At 40.5% G+C, this 16787-nt stretch overlaps 1 protein-coding gene across 1 annotated transcript; it reads left to right on the forward strand.

Annotated features, from left to right (window-relative positions):
- The first annotated feature begins 7072 nt into the window (after positions 1–7072).
- map6d1 (MAP6 domain containing 1) lies at positions 7073–15822 on the forward strand. The gene is made up of 3 exons (XM_061044558.1): positions 7073–8247; positions 8865–9195; positions 15198–15822. Exons 1-3 carry the CDS (start codon positions 7754–7756, stop codon positions 15273–15275), a joined length of 903 nt encoding a protein of 300 aa, XP_060900541.1. The 5' UTR covers positions 7073–7753; the 3' UTR covers positions 15276–15822.
- The last annotated feature ends 965 nt before the right edge of the window (positions 15823–16787 follow it).

The following is a 16787-nucleotide window of genomic DNA, read 5'->3' on the forward strand; positions in this document are numbered from 1 at the left end:
CCAGCTCACACACCTCTGAATCCTTCTATTTTATTTTAAATAGGTGGCTCATTTCACTGTTTATGTCCCTCATTAAATGATAGGCGAGTAAACGACCACTTTTTGTTAAATCTCAAAAGGTTTTATTCAAGCTTAGTGTAGGAAAAATAGCCTATAGGCCTACATCCACTGAAACATCATTTCACCAAGCCTGTTCGCTGCAAAAACAACTAATGTCATAGAATAAGACAACATTTTAATGCTCTGTATGTTTAGATCTATGGTTTAGATAGGCTAAGGTTCATTGAACATGTAGTAAAAGATGGGGTAGACCTAAATGTGCATTAAACATGATAATTACATTTGGATTACCGGTATTTTAAATAAATAATTTTCTTTTTTAATGCACCAACTTTTCCGTTTCTAGCTGTTTAAATTTGAGGATTAGATTCTTTTATGTTTTCAATGCAAATTATTTGCATGCAATAGTATTGACTCTACAGCTTGTGTACAGTGTCTCTTGTTGATTTAAGTTATTGTTTTGCACATCAAAAATATACCAACAGAGAGGGGATTAGTTGTATGTCATGTGCACAAGTATGTAAAAATGAAAAAAGTGAATCAATTATTAATTTATGCATATTTATATTAAGAACAGATCTGTTTTATATTGCCGGATTTCCCCTCTCACCATTTCCCAATCATACACATGTTATCTGACAGATGTTGGAATGGACTGGCTGTTTCTGTTAAAGATGCAATTATATTGTCATTCCTCTAGATGGCACACAAGACCAGGTACTTGGACCAGCAAAGGCCAGCAAATTTGGGTTGATTCAAATTTAGGTTTTTGATGTAGTTCCTTATTGATCTGTAGTGTGACACCCTCATTGATATAGTTGTAAAACAGTGAAATTCCTTTTATAACTTTTTTAATATCCATGCACTTTCAAGGAGGGATAGCTAACCTCTGCAGCCCATCTCCAGTTACATTAACATAGACAAAAAGAGTAAGGGACTAAAGACTGACATATAAGCCCAACCACAGTCCTGTAGCAAAATAAATCAAATCAAACTGACTCAAAGTTACATGGTAGTGTCAGTTGTTCCTCTGACCTCAAATTGCTCAAATTGCTGATAAAATCAGGGATAGTCCAATAGGAAAGCAGATGGAGCTGTATCCCACCAAGTTACAGATGGTCTCAGTGCTTAGTTTACATGTTTAATGTGTATTGTATCTACTGTCACACATCTGCAGGATGGAAGAGCTCATACATGGTCATTACACCATCAACCTACTGAAAATGTTGTATTTTATGCAAATCACCTCTTCTTTACAACTCACTGAATGACTTAAAAAGTAAAGTAATAAAACTACTGATGATAAAGTTAAATGTTAAAATGACTTGTTACTGTGCCTTCAGAAAATTACACTCATACTTGTCTGTATCGTCCAATTGTATTGTCCAAATATTAGCTAGGGAAAGTGGACTATGCTATTAACAGCTAAAGATTGAAAAGGATACAAAAGACATTTAGTAGGGTGTTATGACGATAGCAATAGCCAGTACAAATTAGATGCTAAATGAACAACTTCTAAATAGTAGTAATTGTAAAAAATTATATGTAAAATCACCACAACCTCTTTTGCATAAGAAAGTGAAGGAAATGTAAACTTAAGTATCTCGAATACACTTGTAGTTTTCCAGCTCATATATTCTGATCATTCAATTAATTTTTTCCATTTTCTCCATTATGTTTACATTTCTTAATTTAAGATTCTACCCCGAAAGACACATGATAAGCTTCCAAGATACAAATCATTATAACAGATGTTTTATTGGCTTGGCTTGTGATCACTGATAGAAAAGTGAGCAAATGTCTTTAGTATTTATTTGTATAGAATAGAATAGAATAGAACTTTATTTGTCCACAAAGTGGAAAATTGTCTTTGGCTTCACAAGAATAAGACAGATGACAAACAACACAACATTCAAGCACAGCAGGAAACCAGGAGAGCGCCTGTAGTCCTCGACAACATCACACTCAGCATGGTTCGTGAATTTAAGTTTTAATACATTTCATAAAGTTATAGGTTTAAAAACAGTAATTTCATAAAACAATGTGCAGTTAGAGTTGAGGGGGGGAGGTCGTTTTTTCCTTTATAAATTTAATAATTTTATTGCATTTGGTACAAATGATTTTTTATGAACACTTTTTGTGGCTCTTGGCAGTCTGAATCGCCGACCTGATGGAAGCACTTTGAACTGGGAGTGCAGTGGATGAGAAGGGTCACTTGTTATGTCTTGGGCTTTCTTTTTAGTGTTCAGTACATGCCTGTCACAAAGTGGCATCTGTGGTTTCCCTATGATTTTACTAGCGGTATTGACCACTCTTGTCAGTTTATTTTTACATTTAACATCTAAATGCCCGTACCATGCGACCATGTTAAAAGACAAAATACTGTCTACCAGATTCTTGTACACCATTTCAAGAATCTTTTTACTCACCCCACACTCATTCAGCTTCCTAAGTAGGTGTAGCCTCTGCAGAGCTGTTTTAAAGACATAGTCTGTGTTATCTATGAATTTGAGGTGACTATCGATGTAAGTTCCTAAATATTTAAAGCAGTTTACCTTTTCAACAATTTCCCCCAACGATTGTTAGGCAGGAGTCAGAAATATTGTTTTTACTGGATATAACTATTTCTTTAGTTTTACTAATGTTTATCTGTAAAGCACTCGATAGACACCAGTTCTGGAGCGAAGCTACATGATTAAAATACATATTCTCTCCTTTAGTGTCCCCTGCACGTAGGAGGCCAACAAGTGCCATATCATCAGCATATTTGAATAAGCTAAAATCTGAGTCTTGGAGTCTAAACTCATTTGTATACACAGAGAACAATAGAGGCGACAAGATGGTGCCTTGAGGTGCTCCTGCATTTAAAACGGTCAGTTCTGACACATTACCATTTAAGCACACTCTTTGTGGACGCTCAGACAGAAAATCTTTGAGCCACAGAATTAGACCCCCATTCACATCTAAATCCAAGAGCCTTTTTAAAAGGATATGTGTTCTGATTGAGTTAAAAGCAGAACTGAAGTCAATAAATAACACTCTAGAATAGTTTGTTGTCTGTTGCAAGTGTTTGGTCACTTTGTCAATTAAGGTTACTGTTGCATCATCAGTTCCTCTTGACCTTTTATATGCAAATTGGAGGGGATCAAGATGGCAGGTCACAGCTGATGTTAGGTGCTTGGATACAACCCTTTCCATACTTTTGCATAAAACAGAAGTAAGTGCTATTGGTCTAAAATCATTTAAAAGGTTTGCCCTTGGTTTCTTAGGTACAGGCACTATGTTGGACATCTTCCAGGAGCTAGGTACTGTGCACTTGTCCAGCAGAAGCTGAAACAATTTGGTGATGACACCTGTCAGCTGAGGTGCACAATCTTTAAGTACTCGTCCAGTCAGGCCATCAGGTCCCGGGGCCTTATTTGGCTTTGTGTTTGCAAGGCTAACTGCTATTTCATGCTCTGTTAGAACTATTGGGGCATATGTAGGAATTTTGCTGCAAACCATCTCACATTCTGTATTAAAATCTCCTACATAATATCTGCTATAAAAAAAAACATTTAAATCATTCACAAAGGAAGGATTGTTTGTTTGAGTATTCTTCGGTTTCTTACACTCTCTGCCCATCATAGAGTTAAGGCCTTCCCAGGCCTGTTTAGCATTACCCAGACAAGACTGGCTCTCTACCCTGTCTTTATATTCCAATTTTGCTTTCTTTATCTTGGATCTGAGTTCCCTCCTTTTTTCTTTGACCACATCAGTATCACCGTTAATAAAAGCATGTTTTTTCTCATTAAGACAAATTTTAATATCTTTAGATAACCATGGTCTATTGTTTGGGAATATTATAACCGGGTTTTTTTTTGGACACAATTGTTTTCGCAAAATATTATACATGAAGTTATGGTTTCAGTCAATTCATGTACATTTCCACTACAGTCAAAAAACAATTGCCAATCTGTGTCATCAAAACAGTCTCACACATCACAACGTTTCCGTAGCACTTCTCCAACACACGGGTAGATCTAGTAGGACAATCCACATACTGTTGCAGGTTAGGTAGGTGACTGGAATGACACAAGTGTTGACATCTCTGAGGACAAACACGGGCTGGTCTGAGGAGCGGGTGAGCGCGGTGTTGTAGCTCTCTGTTATTCTTGCCGCTGCCTTCTCATTGTCCGGTCCCGGCATATATGTTAAAATGACAGTAATTTGTCCAAATTCCCTAGGTAAATAAAAAGGCCTGAAAGACACAGATATAAGTTCATAATCGGGGGTGCATATTTGCTCGTGTATGTGGAATTGCGTCATCTACAAAGATACATAGTCCACCTCCAATTGATTTATGTGATGTAAATTCATCCCTGTCAGCTCTTATCGTGGTGTATCCCCTCAAAGTAACATGCGCGTCCTCTTTCAACCATGTTTCTGTCAGGCATATCAGATTGCTGTGTCTGAAGTTGCTGTCGTACTTGACTTTTGCCGTTAGTTCCTCAAATTTGTTATTTAGTGACCGTACATTGGACAGAAATAATGTTATAGCAGGTCAATTTACTGCAGTTATTTTACATTTCAGACATATAGTTCCGTACTTCTTTATCAGCAGAGTAGGACTTTTACTTCAAAAGGAGTAGAGTTAGTATTTTAAATATGCAGGTGTCTAAGTAGAAAGATCTGTGCAAAAACTCTCTATCATGGCTTTTTGTAACGCAATGTACATCTGTCATCACAGTTTTTTTTAACATTAAGAATACAAAGTTCACTGTGCATTAGAGTAATGTCACTTTATTTCCTGCAGATGGTAGCATCACACTTCTATTTTAAGAGGATGTAATTGCCTGGCAATGTTGATTAACAGCTATCCAAATTAACTGATTTCGAGTCATTCTTTTCTCATTATGTGTCTTCATGAAGCCATCTTGTCTCTTGCTTAAAGTGGTAATGACATAAAAACTTGTGTCCATCTATTATAGAGAGCAAAGTGTTGTGAACTAGAGCAGCGAGATCCTGAACTTCAAGTTATATGTAAAGTTCCAAGTTACTTTTCATCTCTCGTATTCTTCCCTTTACTGTTGTACTGCTTTTCCACAGAGGCTAATCTCGCCTTTTTCTCTGCAGACAGCTCACAGAAGGAAGTGTCTTGTGCCTTCTGTGAATCAAGTGCCATTCTGTCAACTTAATGCACATCCCTCCCTTTCATAGTCACTGAACTGTAGTTCTCGTCATAAACTTGGCAAGTAAGAGCTTTAATGTATGCAGTGTTTCACAGCGAATCCACCATTATGGAAAAATAATCAGTTATCTCAGAAGAACCAGAGCGCTTCAGAGTCTCTTCATCCATTTATAATGCCACTAGAAAGGCAGAATACATAACGTTGAGGCTGATCCAGTGGCTCGGTGAGGCAAGACACGACTTTCTCAGTGTCAAGCTTTGGATTTTGTATATTTTTTCATTTTCTTTTACTTCCTGTTTGATGTTGATAAATCCTGAAAAGAGCAGGAACATAGTTCAGAGAGCAGCTCAGGAAACAGGGCTATCAGCATAGAGTTTTATGGAGCCAAAAGCGAACACAGTCCATGAGAGAGACGATGACCTGTGTGACCATGTATATTTTCTTCCAGGCTTTACTCTCTGGTGTCAAAACCTTCTTTCTAGTGTTGTAGCAGTGATACACAAAGTAATGTTTTTATTTCAAATATGTTTCCACAATTTGCTGCATTTGAGCTACATTCACACAGTGAAACTCTGTTTCACTGTGTGAATGTAGCTCAAATGCTGTTCTGATGTTGTAGCCTATACTGCTTTATTCCTGGTGCTAATTTGTAAAAATGTTACCTCTTCACTGTTTCTTAATTGATCAGAAAATGACAAAAACTTGTTGAAATCAAGAGGGAAATTGTGAGATATCAAGTTAAAATTTAAAAACATATCAAATTGGCCCACAAACAGTCACAACAGCTACCAGCAGTTTACAAACTCTAAGCTAACAACACTGTTGTTGGCTAGCTAAAATCATATTTAGCTTAGAATGTTCCCACAGCCCTAAGATTTTTTTCCAAAATTAGGCCCTATGTTCCCACATTTCCTTTTTCATAAATTTGTATCAGTTAGGGTTAGGGTAACTTACCCTAACCCTACCCTGTGGGAACATAGGGCCTAATTTTTAGAAAATTCTTAGAAATGTGGGAACATAGGACTGTGGGACCATTGGGCTGTGGGAACATAGGGCTGACCCCCTGAAATATTAGCTTGGAAGTAGTCGAACGCTAACATTAGCTTTTGTTTTACGGTAGCCTATATAGTGTGCATGGCGGACCACACACGCTGCCTGTTACAGTTGCTCCTGTTCATTTTCTTACTTTCTAGTACTTTACTGTCTTAATTTTTATTTCAACCAATAGATTTTTACTCAATTTCCCCCTGGGGATTAATAAAGTATTTCTGATAATGGGTTATCATAGCCTATATGCTGCTTTAACGTCAAATATGACATTTGTCATAATCTGTGGCCTGCGTTAATGAATTGTTACCTGAGCCCCAGCAGCATTACTATCATGTGGTCAAAAAGCGTCTGAACTTCTCCACATTGACCTTGAAGTCAGACAGAAATGGCTGCCACATGAATATGTCGAATAAAGCCTTTTATTTTATAATATAAGATCTACTGTAGGCCTATATGGCCTGGCCTCAGGTGAGCAGCAGCCTGCATACTGAAACCATATCAGCCCCAGAAAGAACATTTTGAGATCCAAAAGATAATGAATGCACAAATGAGAGGGGAAAGTCATGATGGACCCAAATCTTTTTGATTCAAGTAGGCCTAGGCCTATATTTAAGTCAACATGTAGGACACAATAAAGATTCTATACAGCCAATATTCATTTTATGATTACCTAAGTCTCAATGTTTGCTGGAGTTCAATATTTTGACACAGTCTAGTGATATCTTCATGATAATTCTTATAAATAATAGGCATAAGTAATAAGATGTAAAAATGTATTTAATCCTTGATTTGCTTTATGAAGAAAGGGTAGACCTAAAGCAAACAATTAGACTTCTATATCAGTGAAAATACTTCATAATGAACCCCATGACCTGATGCAATATGCCTACATGAAAGAGAGTAACCTCAGAAAACGCTGAGATCTATTAAAAATGTATCTAACACAGTCTTCAACACTGTACATCCTATAGCCTATACTGTACTTTTTGACGCTGCATCACAATTATGTAACCCTCGGCAGAGCCGGCAACAGTTACGGATCAGTAACATCTGTAAATACTGCAGAAGCCATAAAACCTCCACAAGTTGAGCGTTTTATTCAAGAAGGGCCAGTTTAGGGGAGAGTAGCCTGTTACCCAACAAGGTTTGATTTTGAATGGGATGACGCGGACACCGGGCTGGAGATGCGGAGAATTATTTGCCACAGATTCCTCTGCATAGTGGAAGCACTATCAGAGACCACGTGAGAGGAATATTCAATGACGGTCCCCGACAGACCCAGTTCATCTCCGCTGGCACTCCTCTGCTGACATGGACTCCTCCTGGACTCTCTGTTTTCTCCCACTCACGGACGACACTCCGTCTGAATGTAACCTTTGATCTTTTACCGTCACTTCTTCTTTTCTGTTCTTTTTTTTTCTTTTTCTTTTTTCTTCTTCTCTCCTCCACCACTCAGTCAGTCAGTGGTGGGTATGGCTTGGCCGTGCATCAGCAGAGTGTGCTGCCTGGCTCGCTTCTGGAACCAGTTCGACAAATCGGACTTGTCCGTCCCGCTCACCATCCAGAACTACTCGGACATCGGCGAACAGGAGGTGCGGTCCGTCACCAAACAGGTTTCAGCCTCGGACCCGCGCGCGGCCACCGGCTCCCCTCGCGCGCCCGCGGATGGAACTGGGACCAGGGGGTCTTTCAAGGCACGGAAGGAGACCAGTTACAAGCCCCGGGAGGACTACCACCCACCCGGAGTGCCTTTCACCAGTGTCACCCAGTACAAGCAGGATTTCAAGCCATGGCCAATTCCTCGGAAAGAGAACTTCCCGTGGATTAGTAATGGGGGCAGCAGGGCGGACAGTGTTTCGGACAGCCCGGGGAACAGTTACCACCCTGGGGAGAGAGAGGAGAGGGGCAGGGGGCAGAGGTGGGGGGAGCAGCAGGGGACGGAGGAGAGAAAAACCAGCTCCTACAGGTAGGACATGTTACTCTTTGACCTGCTTCAGTCAGGAGACCCCCCCCCCCCCCCCCCCCCCCCAGGCCTGCTGGGAAACTGAATCCCACTTTAACGCCCAATAAGCTGGATTTTATTAATAGTTCATTGACTTTTAAAGGGTGACCTAGAAAGCTTTCTTATAGACAGGGTCATCAATAATTCTCTCACATTTCATGTTCATGGGATGAAGTGTGAATATTGTATTTTGTTTTGAAGTATTTTGGCAGGAAAAAGTGCTTCTCAAGCTTGTTGGCTTGCAACCCATCAAAAAGATATCACGTTGACTTTAAATCCTCTGTCATAAAGGTCCATATTGAGAGAAAAAAAAAAACGATGCTCATTTTTTCAAATCTGTTCATTCGGATAGTTTTCAGAGGCCAGAAGAAGAAACTCTCCTTTTAAGCATTGATGATGATGATGATGAATAAAAATGTGTAACAACGCTAAACACCAGTATTCAACCTTATCATAAGACCTATAGATCAAGAGACTCATCCAAGGCATTAGTTTAAAACATGCCTGATACATCCTTTTAGCCTGCGCTGAATAGTCCACATGGCGCCTGTCAGTCCAATGATGCATCTCTTTTCCCTTAGGCAAGAGTACAGGCCATGGACAGGTGTGAAACCAGCCAAAAGTGCTAGGAAAAACCCTCCAGCTCAATACTCCAGCCCTGGCACAGAGGCCACCGAGGTCCCACGTGAGACCAGCTACCAGGCTGCCTACAGCGGGGAGTTGCACAGCAGGAACACAGGGCTGCACCAGGGGGAGCACGTCATCCCGTCTGCCAGCACAAATATACAACCTGCTGCTGTCCCCCCACCCATTCCCGCTGCCCTGCCGGCTGGTAGTCCACAGACCCCCTCCAGCCTCCAGCAGAACATCCTGCCTGAGAGGACTGAGCTCGGCGTGATGACCAGAGGAGAGGTGAGCACAGGCAGGAGCGTTATTTTCAGGACTTCCATGTTTTGCACATTCACCATCACAGCTGTGGGTTCAGTGAGTTCACTGGAAGAGCTACAGGTTCTAAATTGCAGCTTGCTCCTCGTTAAACTCATTTTCACGCGTCTCCCCGAGGGCCTGTTGCTGTTGGGGCGTCTCGCAGAAGTGATACAGCATTGTGTCCCTGAGCAGCTCAAAGTGACCCAGCTGTTTAAAACAGGCCGTGTTCTGTGTTAGATAACACACTGCTGGTGCTACACTCATCACTCTGACCTGAATACAGCAGGCTTGATGAGAACAAAAAAGGAAATGGGTAACTCTTTCAGACTTATTTTGCAGAGAACAGAACAAACTAGGGGACGAATATATTGATGTCTTTCTTGTAAGAGTATTGTAGGTTGTTTTGGCTGTGCTGGAATAATTGATGACTTTATCATCATTTTCAGTTCATTCATTCAGAGATCATTTCGAATAAAAACCCACTTGTTAGACACACCCTGCATTCCAGTCCTAAAATCTTTCACACAGATATCTCCATGTACGCTCTAAACTCAAAATACTCCTGAATACTTTACTTCATTTGACTTTGAGCACAACAAAGGATTTTATATATACATATTTCTATTAAAAGCAGCCTAATATTTGACCCTTTTTGTGTTGTCACTGTAAAAAAAAACAGTCATGTGCTCCACCGTGACAGAAACATCTTGGTTAAAATAGAGCTAACATGCTATCAAAGCTTTCTGAAATCATATTGAAACAGTTTTTAAAGAAATGTAAGAAAGAGCGTTCAGAATTCATTAAATTATATCTTAATTTGTATCCCAGGTCTAGATTTGTAGGGCTAAAAGTGTTTTTGTTGCCAAACAAACAAACCAAAAACTCCCTTATGCTTAAATGTCAATCATATATTATATCAAAGAAATGTGACTGGGCTATTCATTCATTTAAATGCCAGGTATATTAAACAAAAGTTCCCTTAATAAGCTTAAGGGGCAAGCTGTCAACAGATGAAGAATCACCTAATTCTTCAAAGCTCTATATTCTGTCCAACGAGACACAAAGATGTACACTCAAAGAGCCTGCTGCACAGTATGATTAAAACTGTGCTGGTGGCAACAAGGTGACAGGATTTACTCAGGAAGCTGAGAACTTGTAGAGTCAGTCAGGTAGTTCCAGATTAATGTGTGATGGAGTCTGTTTTAGGGGACTACCCCCTCTCCTCTGTCTCGTCCCTGGTCCGCTGACGCACAGGTCAGACTGTGAATGACAGAAAGTGTCGCGGTGTCTCGGGAATCTCCAGAGGTTAAGTGCCATCCCTCCGCCCCCGCCCACACCCATCTCTGAGCCATCTGCCAGTGGAGAGCTGTGCTGAGCCGAGCTGGGCCAGGTCAGACCCCTTTTGCACACTGCGTAGCAACAGCTGCCCTGGTAAATCTCCGTCTGAAAGGTGTCCGGGAAGGTTAGAGAATGAAAGCTACATTAGCAGGGTTGTAGCTGTCATTGAGGACACTGAGATCCTCTGTATTTCAGCGTTAGGGAATTTGGGGAAAGCTAAGTGAATGTATTTTATTTTATAGGTGGTTCCAGTATTAGTCAGACTCAAAATACTCCAATATAACTACTTTTTGGCTAATGAATATTTAAAAAAATCACCTTGTGGTTATATGCATAATTATCTGCTCATTGTGTTTTCCTGTGTGACTGTGATGGAAGTCAAAGTGGGAGATGTCAGCGGCGGGACACCGAGTCTATTAATACCTCTGGCCCAGTTGGAGTGACAGTTCATGGCACATTAAGAAGGGATGCTCTGTCGGCAGTATTCAGAAGGACTGAACACTGACGTCCATATTACACACCTTCATGTTGATGGTGCAGTTTTTCTTTCAGCCGTGCTGAAATCTTCCAGTGCGACACACACCAACCTGGCATTAAATCAAGTCTATCTTAGATAATCCACCTCGGCCGCCGTCCTCCCACTCACTGCCAACTCACTACTGACTCACCAGCCCCCCTGCAGAGGTGTCTGACTGAGTATTTACACATCCCACTCCTGCATGCCTTACACTTGGAGGGTCATGGCACTATCCTGGTATTTGTCTTCGAGGGCATTCTCAGATTGTGCTGTGAAAAACCAAAAACTGTGTCGACAATGTTGCATCCTCATTTGGTGCAGAGCGTCTGTATCTATTCATTAAAAGATTTAACGCTTAAGTCCCAAATAAGCTGCTGAAAATCAAAATCTGCTCTTGATGATAAAGGAGTCTAGCCGGCATGAAATTCTCATTATTACTCAAATCAATCTGCCAAATTGTGTGACCCCCCCCCCCCCCCACACACACACACACACCTCTGAGAGATAAAATCTATCTCAGCAGATAAGAGATTTCTCTAATTTTATGACACGCAGCAGACAATTGAGCGACTAGAACATGCTGAGAGAACAAGCTGTGTGTTCTTGAACCCGTTCAACTTTGCAAAAACCTAATTCAAAACATTCTTGGGGAGAGGTTATTTCAAAAGCTGTCAGGTGAGAGAATGAAAGCCCAGGGTGAGCCAAAAAAAAAAAAGATTTGTGAGGATATAATCCGGAGTGTGGTGTCAGGGATGAGGGGGACAAAAACTGCTGAATGGGGAACACATTCGGCATGCAGAGAAGAAACCTCAGTAGGAAACTCTTGGTTGTTTTTATTGTCGGCTTAGAGGCAGCAGCCCTCCTGAGATATGAGATTGTGCTGTCGGAGCTCATGGGTAGCCCTGCTTAACTGCTGAACACAATGTATAACTATGCGCGCGTGTATAGGAGTTACACAGATGCACAGTGGAGGGATGTAGTAGATCTAAACTGCATATAAAGGATAGAAAGCCTGCAGGGACAGTGCAGCTTCAAATTGAGAGATTGACTTCTTTCTTCCTCCATCATCCCTCTTCTTTCTATTTACCCAGGGGCAGAAGCCATTTGCCACCTGAAGCCAGGAAAGTAGGGAAAAAAAACAGAAAGAGATGCTGGACAACTACACAGCATTCAGAAGAAAAAGAGACACATAATGACCAGAGACAAACACAACTAGATATGAACTTAGACAACACAAAGTGAAGATTAACTACTACAAAAAGTCATCATGGCTACAAGGAAATGAAAAAAAACTAAAGAGAGACAAAAAAAAACAACAACTTTAAAGCAACAAACAACTAAAAAAAAACATTCAAAAAGACCCCAAAGGGATGTGAAAAAAATCTACTATGAGATGCAAAATAATTAAAAAGATGCCAAAGGACTATTAAGGGACATTTACTGGCTATGAAGAGACACTAAACAATTAAATGAAGATGCAGAAAAATCAATAAAGATACACAGAATGGCTCTACAGACATTAAAGGATGCACAGAACCGCCACACAACAAAAGTGTCAAAATAAAGGGACAAAAGGAATCTTTCATTCAGCCGCGGGGGCTTCTTCTGAAACACGTCTGAGAGCTTGTCTGTGTCCAGGGCGCCACTGTCTCATAAAGTACACTCAAGGCCACACGAGTAATGTAGCTATTATTAATAATTAAACACATTAAAATGGTTCCCTCTCAAAAGTTTCTCTACTGCCACTGTAGTCTCTTAATCACATCATCCTTTTGTTTTTCTCTGTATCCCCATTTCACACCCCCCCCTCTTTTTTCTACATTCCCCAAACAAGGCTTTCAACCAATATTCCCCCCCCCCCCCCTTTTTTACCTTTCACTTGGACCTCTTCCCTTTTCCCACGCTGCCCGTCACTACAGAAAGAAAGAAAGCTGTGCCAAGTTGGCAGGACTCAGGCAGAGAGGAGGATTGTATTATTAAGAGCAAAGAAGACCAAATACAGTTGAAGGGAAAAGAGACAAAGAGAGGGTACCAAAGATGAAGAGAGTGGAATGAAATACACTGTGTGATAGAGAATCAGAGAGTGAGGTGGGGGAGGGTTTGATGGATTATCTGTTAAAGTGTGATGTGATGTTGCACTGGGTTGCAGTCTTCTTTGGCACAAATCTAATTTAGGAAAGAGGCAGACCTGGCTGCTTCACAGAGCACAAAAGCTGGAAAGTGTGTGTGGGGTGTGTGTGTGTGTGTGTGTGTGTGTGTGTGTGTGTGTGTGTGTGTGTGTGGGGTGGGGGTGGGGGGGTGGGGGGGGGGGGGGGGGGGGGGGGGGAGTGGGTGAATATACTCACACCAATCTGACTTGCTGAACAACATGTCCTGCCTTCCCTGCCACCCACAGTGCTGAACAGTCACATCTAAAGTGCTGCTGGGACAGCTAAGCGTCTTTCTCTCTGCAGACTTTTTGCTCTGATTATCTAATGAAAGCTTCCAAACGTCACATTTGTGCACGAGAGCTGAAATAGCCTTGAATGACGGTAGCTTTACTCCCATCATAGAGCAAGTTGGCATGGCAATTAAATAATAGCATCAACAAAAAAAGAGAAACCAGCACATTTACTCCATACCACCAAATATAATAACATTATCGCAACATTTACATCACAACAACTTCATAAAGTGAATATTTATATCACCATTAGACTGAGATGTTGATGACAGGTTAGAAAAATAAATCCAGACAAAAATACTGTCGTCTACTTTTTGTGTGCAAAAGGAAGACCTTTGTCTTTGACTTGTGTGTGCGACTATGTTATTTAAAAATACAGGAATATGCCATTTCAGCAATAATACACAAGAATAGATACAAGGAAACAATGTTTTCATAGAATTATTCTTTATAACTTCAACAGTATGACACTATATGGAGTGACATTGTTCTGATTATCACCGCTGCTGCTGATGGGTCAGAGGCATGAGGCTGCAGCTAGTGCTGTTAATGGTAATTACAATGTGCTCATATGAAACACAACATCACAACCTTGAGTTTGAGGTGGCTTGTATACAGCTGTTCTTTAAGGAAATATATTAGGAATAAAATAACTAAGAAACAGGTTATGACCTTTTTTTTTAATTTAATCAATCATTTGACTCAACCAACAGAAACAGTTCTGGGACTCGATCTGGACTGTTGCCTACTCTTGTTGCCCATTGGCTACTGTAAATATGTGAATATATGAGTCTGTTGATGACTGCTTTGGTGGCCTGTGTTCTGAGGTACCAGCTTGATCAATCAACACAAAGACCTGCTGTAATCAAACAGAATCAAGAAAACACAGTGGAGGCCAAGAGATACCTAAAGTGACAAGTCTAAGTGATGTTGTAATTTATATTAGCACTGATGGAAGGCCCCATATCCAATCAGATTGCCGGGCTGGACTGCTGTATGAATAGAAATCAACACTAATCCACATATTCTCTTTGTAGGATACAGTTAAAGTGGGATCGTATCTACAAATCATTCCTTTATTTATTTTATTATTCCAAGTTTTAACTGGATAAAAACCTTGAAGAGAAATCACTTTTTTGATTTTTTTTTTTTTAAATAGCTATGTTCTCCTTTAACGGTGTTCGACAGATTTTTGGTCCAAGTTGACAATTAATTACACTAATATGGTGAACCGACTGTTATACTACAGTATGACAATATTAGTAATTATTTTAGAGAAGGGGTTTGATTTCATGATCTTGATTTGTATCTTTATTATGCAATGATATAAAAAGCCTTTCCTTTTTTCTCTTACTGAGTCAATAACTGATGGACAGAGTAGTGTATGAATGGCTTCTCATTGTTACATGACTTTTATTTATTGGCTTAAAGCTCTGATAGATTCTGGCCAGGCTTTAAGAAGAGCTGCCATCAGTAGAGCAACACTATGCAGGAAATAGCACCAGAGTCCTGTCTGCTGGCACTCGGAGGGCAGCCCTGATTCTTCCTGACGGCACAGCCCGAACAGTCTCCTCTGATTTCATGGCTCTAGTGTGAGCACACACACACAGCTGCTGCTCTGGCAGATTTCATCTCTGTGATCTATTAAATATCTGCTGTTATACCTGACTCTCTCTCTCTCTGTCTCAGGAAAATCTGGTAAGGACCAAGCTCACTCCGAACCCCTCTGCCATATTTCAAGGTGGATCCAGGGTCTTCAACATCTGAAATGTTCCCAAACCTTCTACTTTCTTTCATTTATTTTTCAGTTTTAAATGGAATCAATGGGAATGATTTCAGTCGATTCCAACACAAGAATCTATGCAAGAGAAAGTAACATTGTGAAGCCTGCAGAGCTGCTGACAGACAACCCCTCCTTTACCTTCCTGTCCCTGTTGCTTTTGAAATGAATATGCATGTAACAAAATAGTTTTTTTCTGCAGTGGCGAATGCACAAAAAACTGGCTGCTCTGTGTGTTTGTATGTGAGAGTCTGTTTGTGTGTATGTGTGCACCTGCTGATGTGTCCTTTTGTTGTTCAGTCTGCTCTGTTCATGAGTGAAGCGGATGGTCATTAAATGCTTCCATGTAGACCCTTGGTGTTGCTAGAAAATCTGCTTGAAAATCTGTTATTTATTTTATTGGTATTAGTTTGCTATTTTGAGGAAGTGTCGTTTAGTTTATCATTTTGTAAATCTATTGTTAAAGAAGAAAAGCAAGTAAACAAACTGTAAGTGAAAAAATCAATAAAAGAATGTTAAGTTCTTCACACTTTCTATCAGATGTCACTGGGCTCCTTTTTCCTTGTATCACACTTCGGTCAGTGTTTGAGGTCAATCAGATGATTGTATTAATAAAGTTGAATAGCTATGAATTAGTATTTTACAGATAATGAAATGTTAGATTTTTAAAAGGGAAACAAACAAAAAAAAAAGATTTGAAGAAACAAATATATTTTGTTGCTTACCTTTACGGGGCTATATGTAACTTTCAAAAATACTGCATTTGTAGCGATACCGCAGGCCGTTAGGCAAACTGCACCAGTAACCTGTTGCTCGCTTTCGCTAGCGTGCTCGTCATACTTGCTCGTACGTACACAAACGAGCATCATCATCGGCCGTGAAACACTGGATATTTACCGGCATAATGTTTACAGAGGAGGTAAGTGGCCATACACATGTGAAAGTCTGTGAAGGAGTCTGTGGTGTGCTTAACAGTGGTGGTTCTAGACCACTTTTACTGAGGGGGTCAAACTGGGGCCAGTTGTTTAGTCACAGGGGAATATTAAACCCAGGTGAAAAATAGACAAAGATGATCGCTTTAAAAAATATATATATGATATTATGCCAAATAATAGCGCACATCATAAAATACCATGATTTATATTTGTTTCAGTAGCAGTATTTAATATTAGATTGTGAGTCCGGTTGTTGAGTTCTTCCTTTTGGAGGGGTGGCCACAGGGGGGACTAAGCTCAGTGTTACAGGGGCACTGGCCCCTGCCTAGAACAGCCCATGGTGCTTAAGGTGGTCGTTTTTTTCCATGGAACAGATTCCATATTAGATTCATTCTCCATCCTACAAATGACAGTCTCGGCAGGCACTGGCTGAGAGCAGGAGTGTGTGATGAGTTTGTCCGCCTTTGAGAGCTCCTAGGGCGGATAGAAGTGTGTGGAAGGCGGCCTCTGGCTGTAGCGGGAGTGTGTGATGAGTTTGTACTGTTGATCTCTGTAAGTGGAGCG

Source organism: Labrus mixtus, chromosome 8, assembly GCF_963584025.1.
Source record: "Labrus mixtus chromosome 8, fLabMix1.1, whole genome shotgun sequence".
NCBI lineage: Eukaryota > Metazoa > Chordata > Actinopteri > Labriformes > Labridae > Labrus > Labrus mixtus.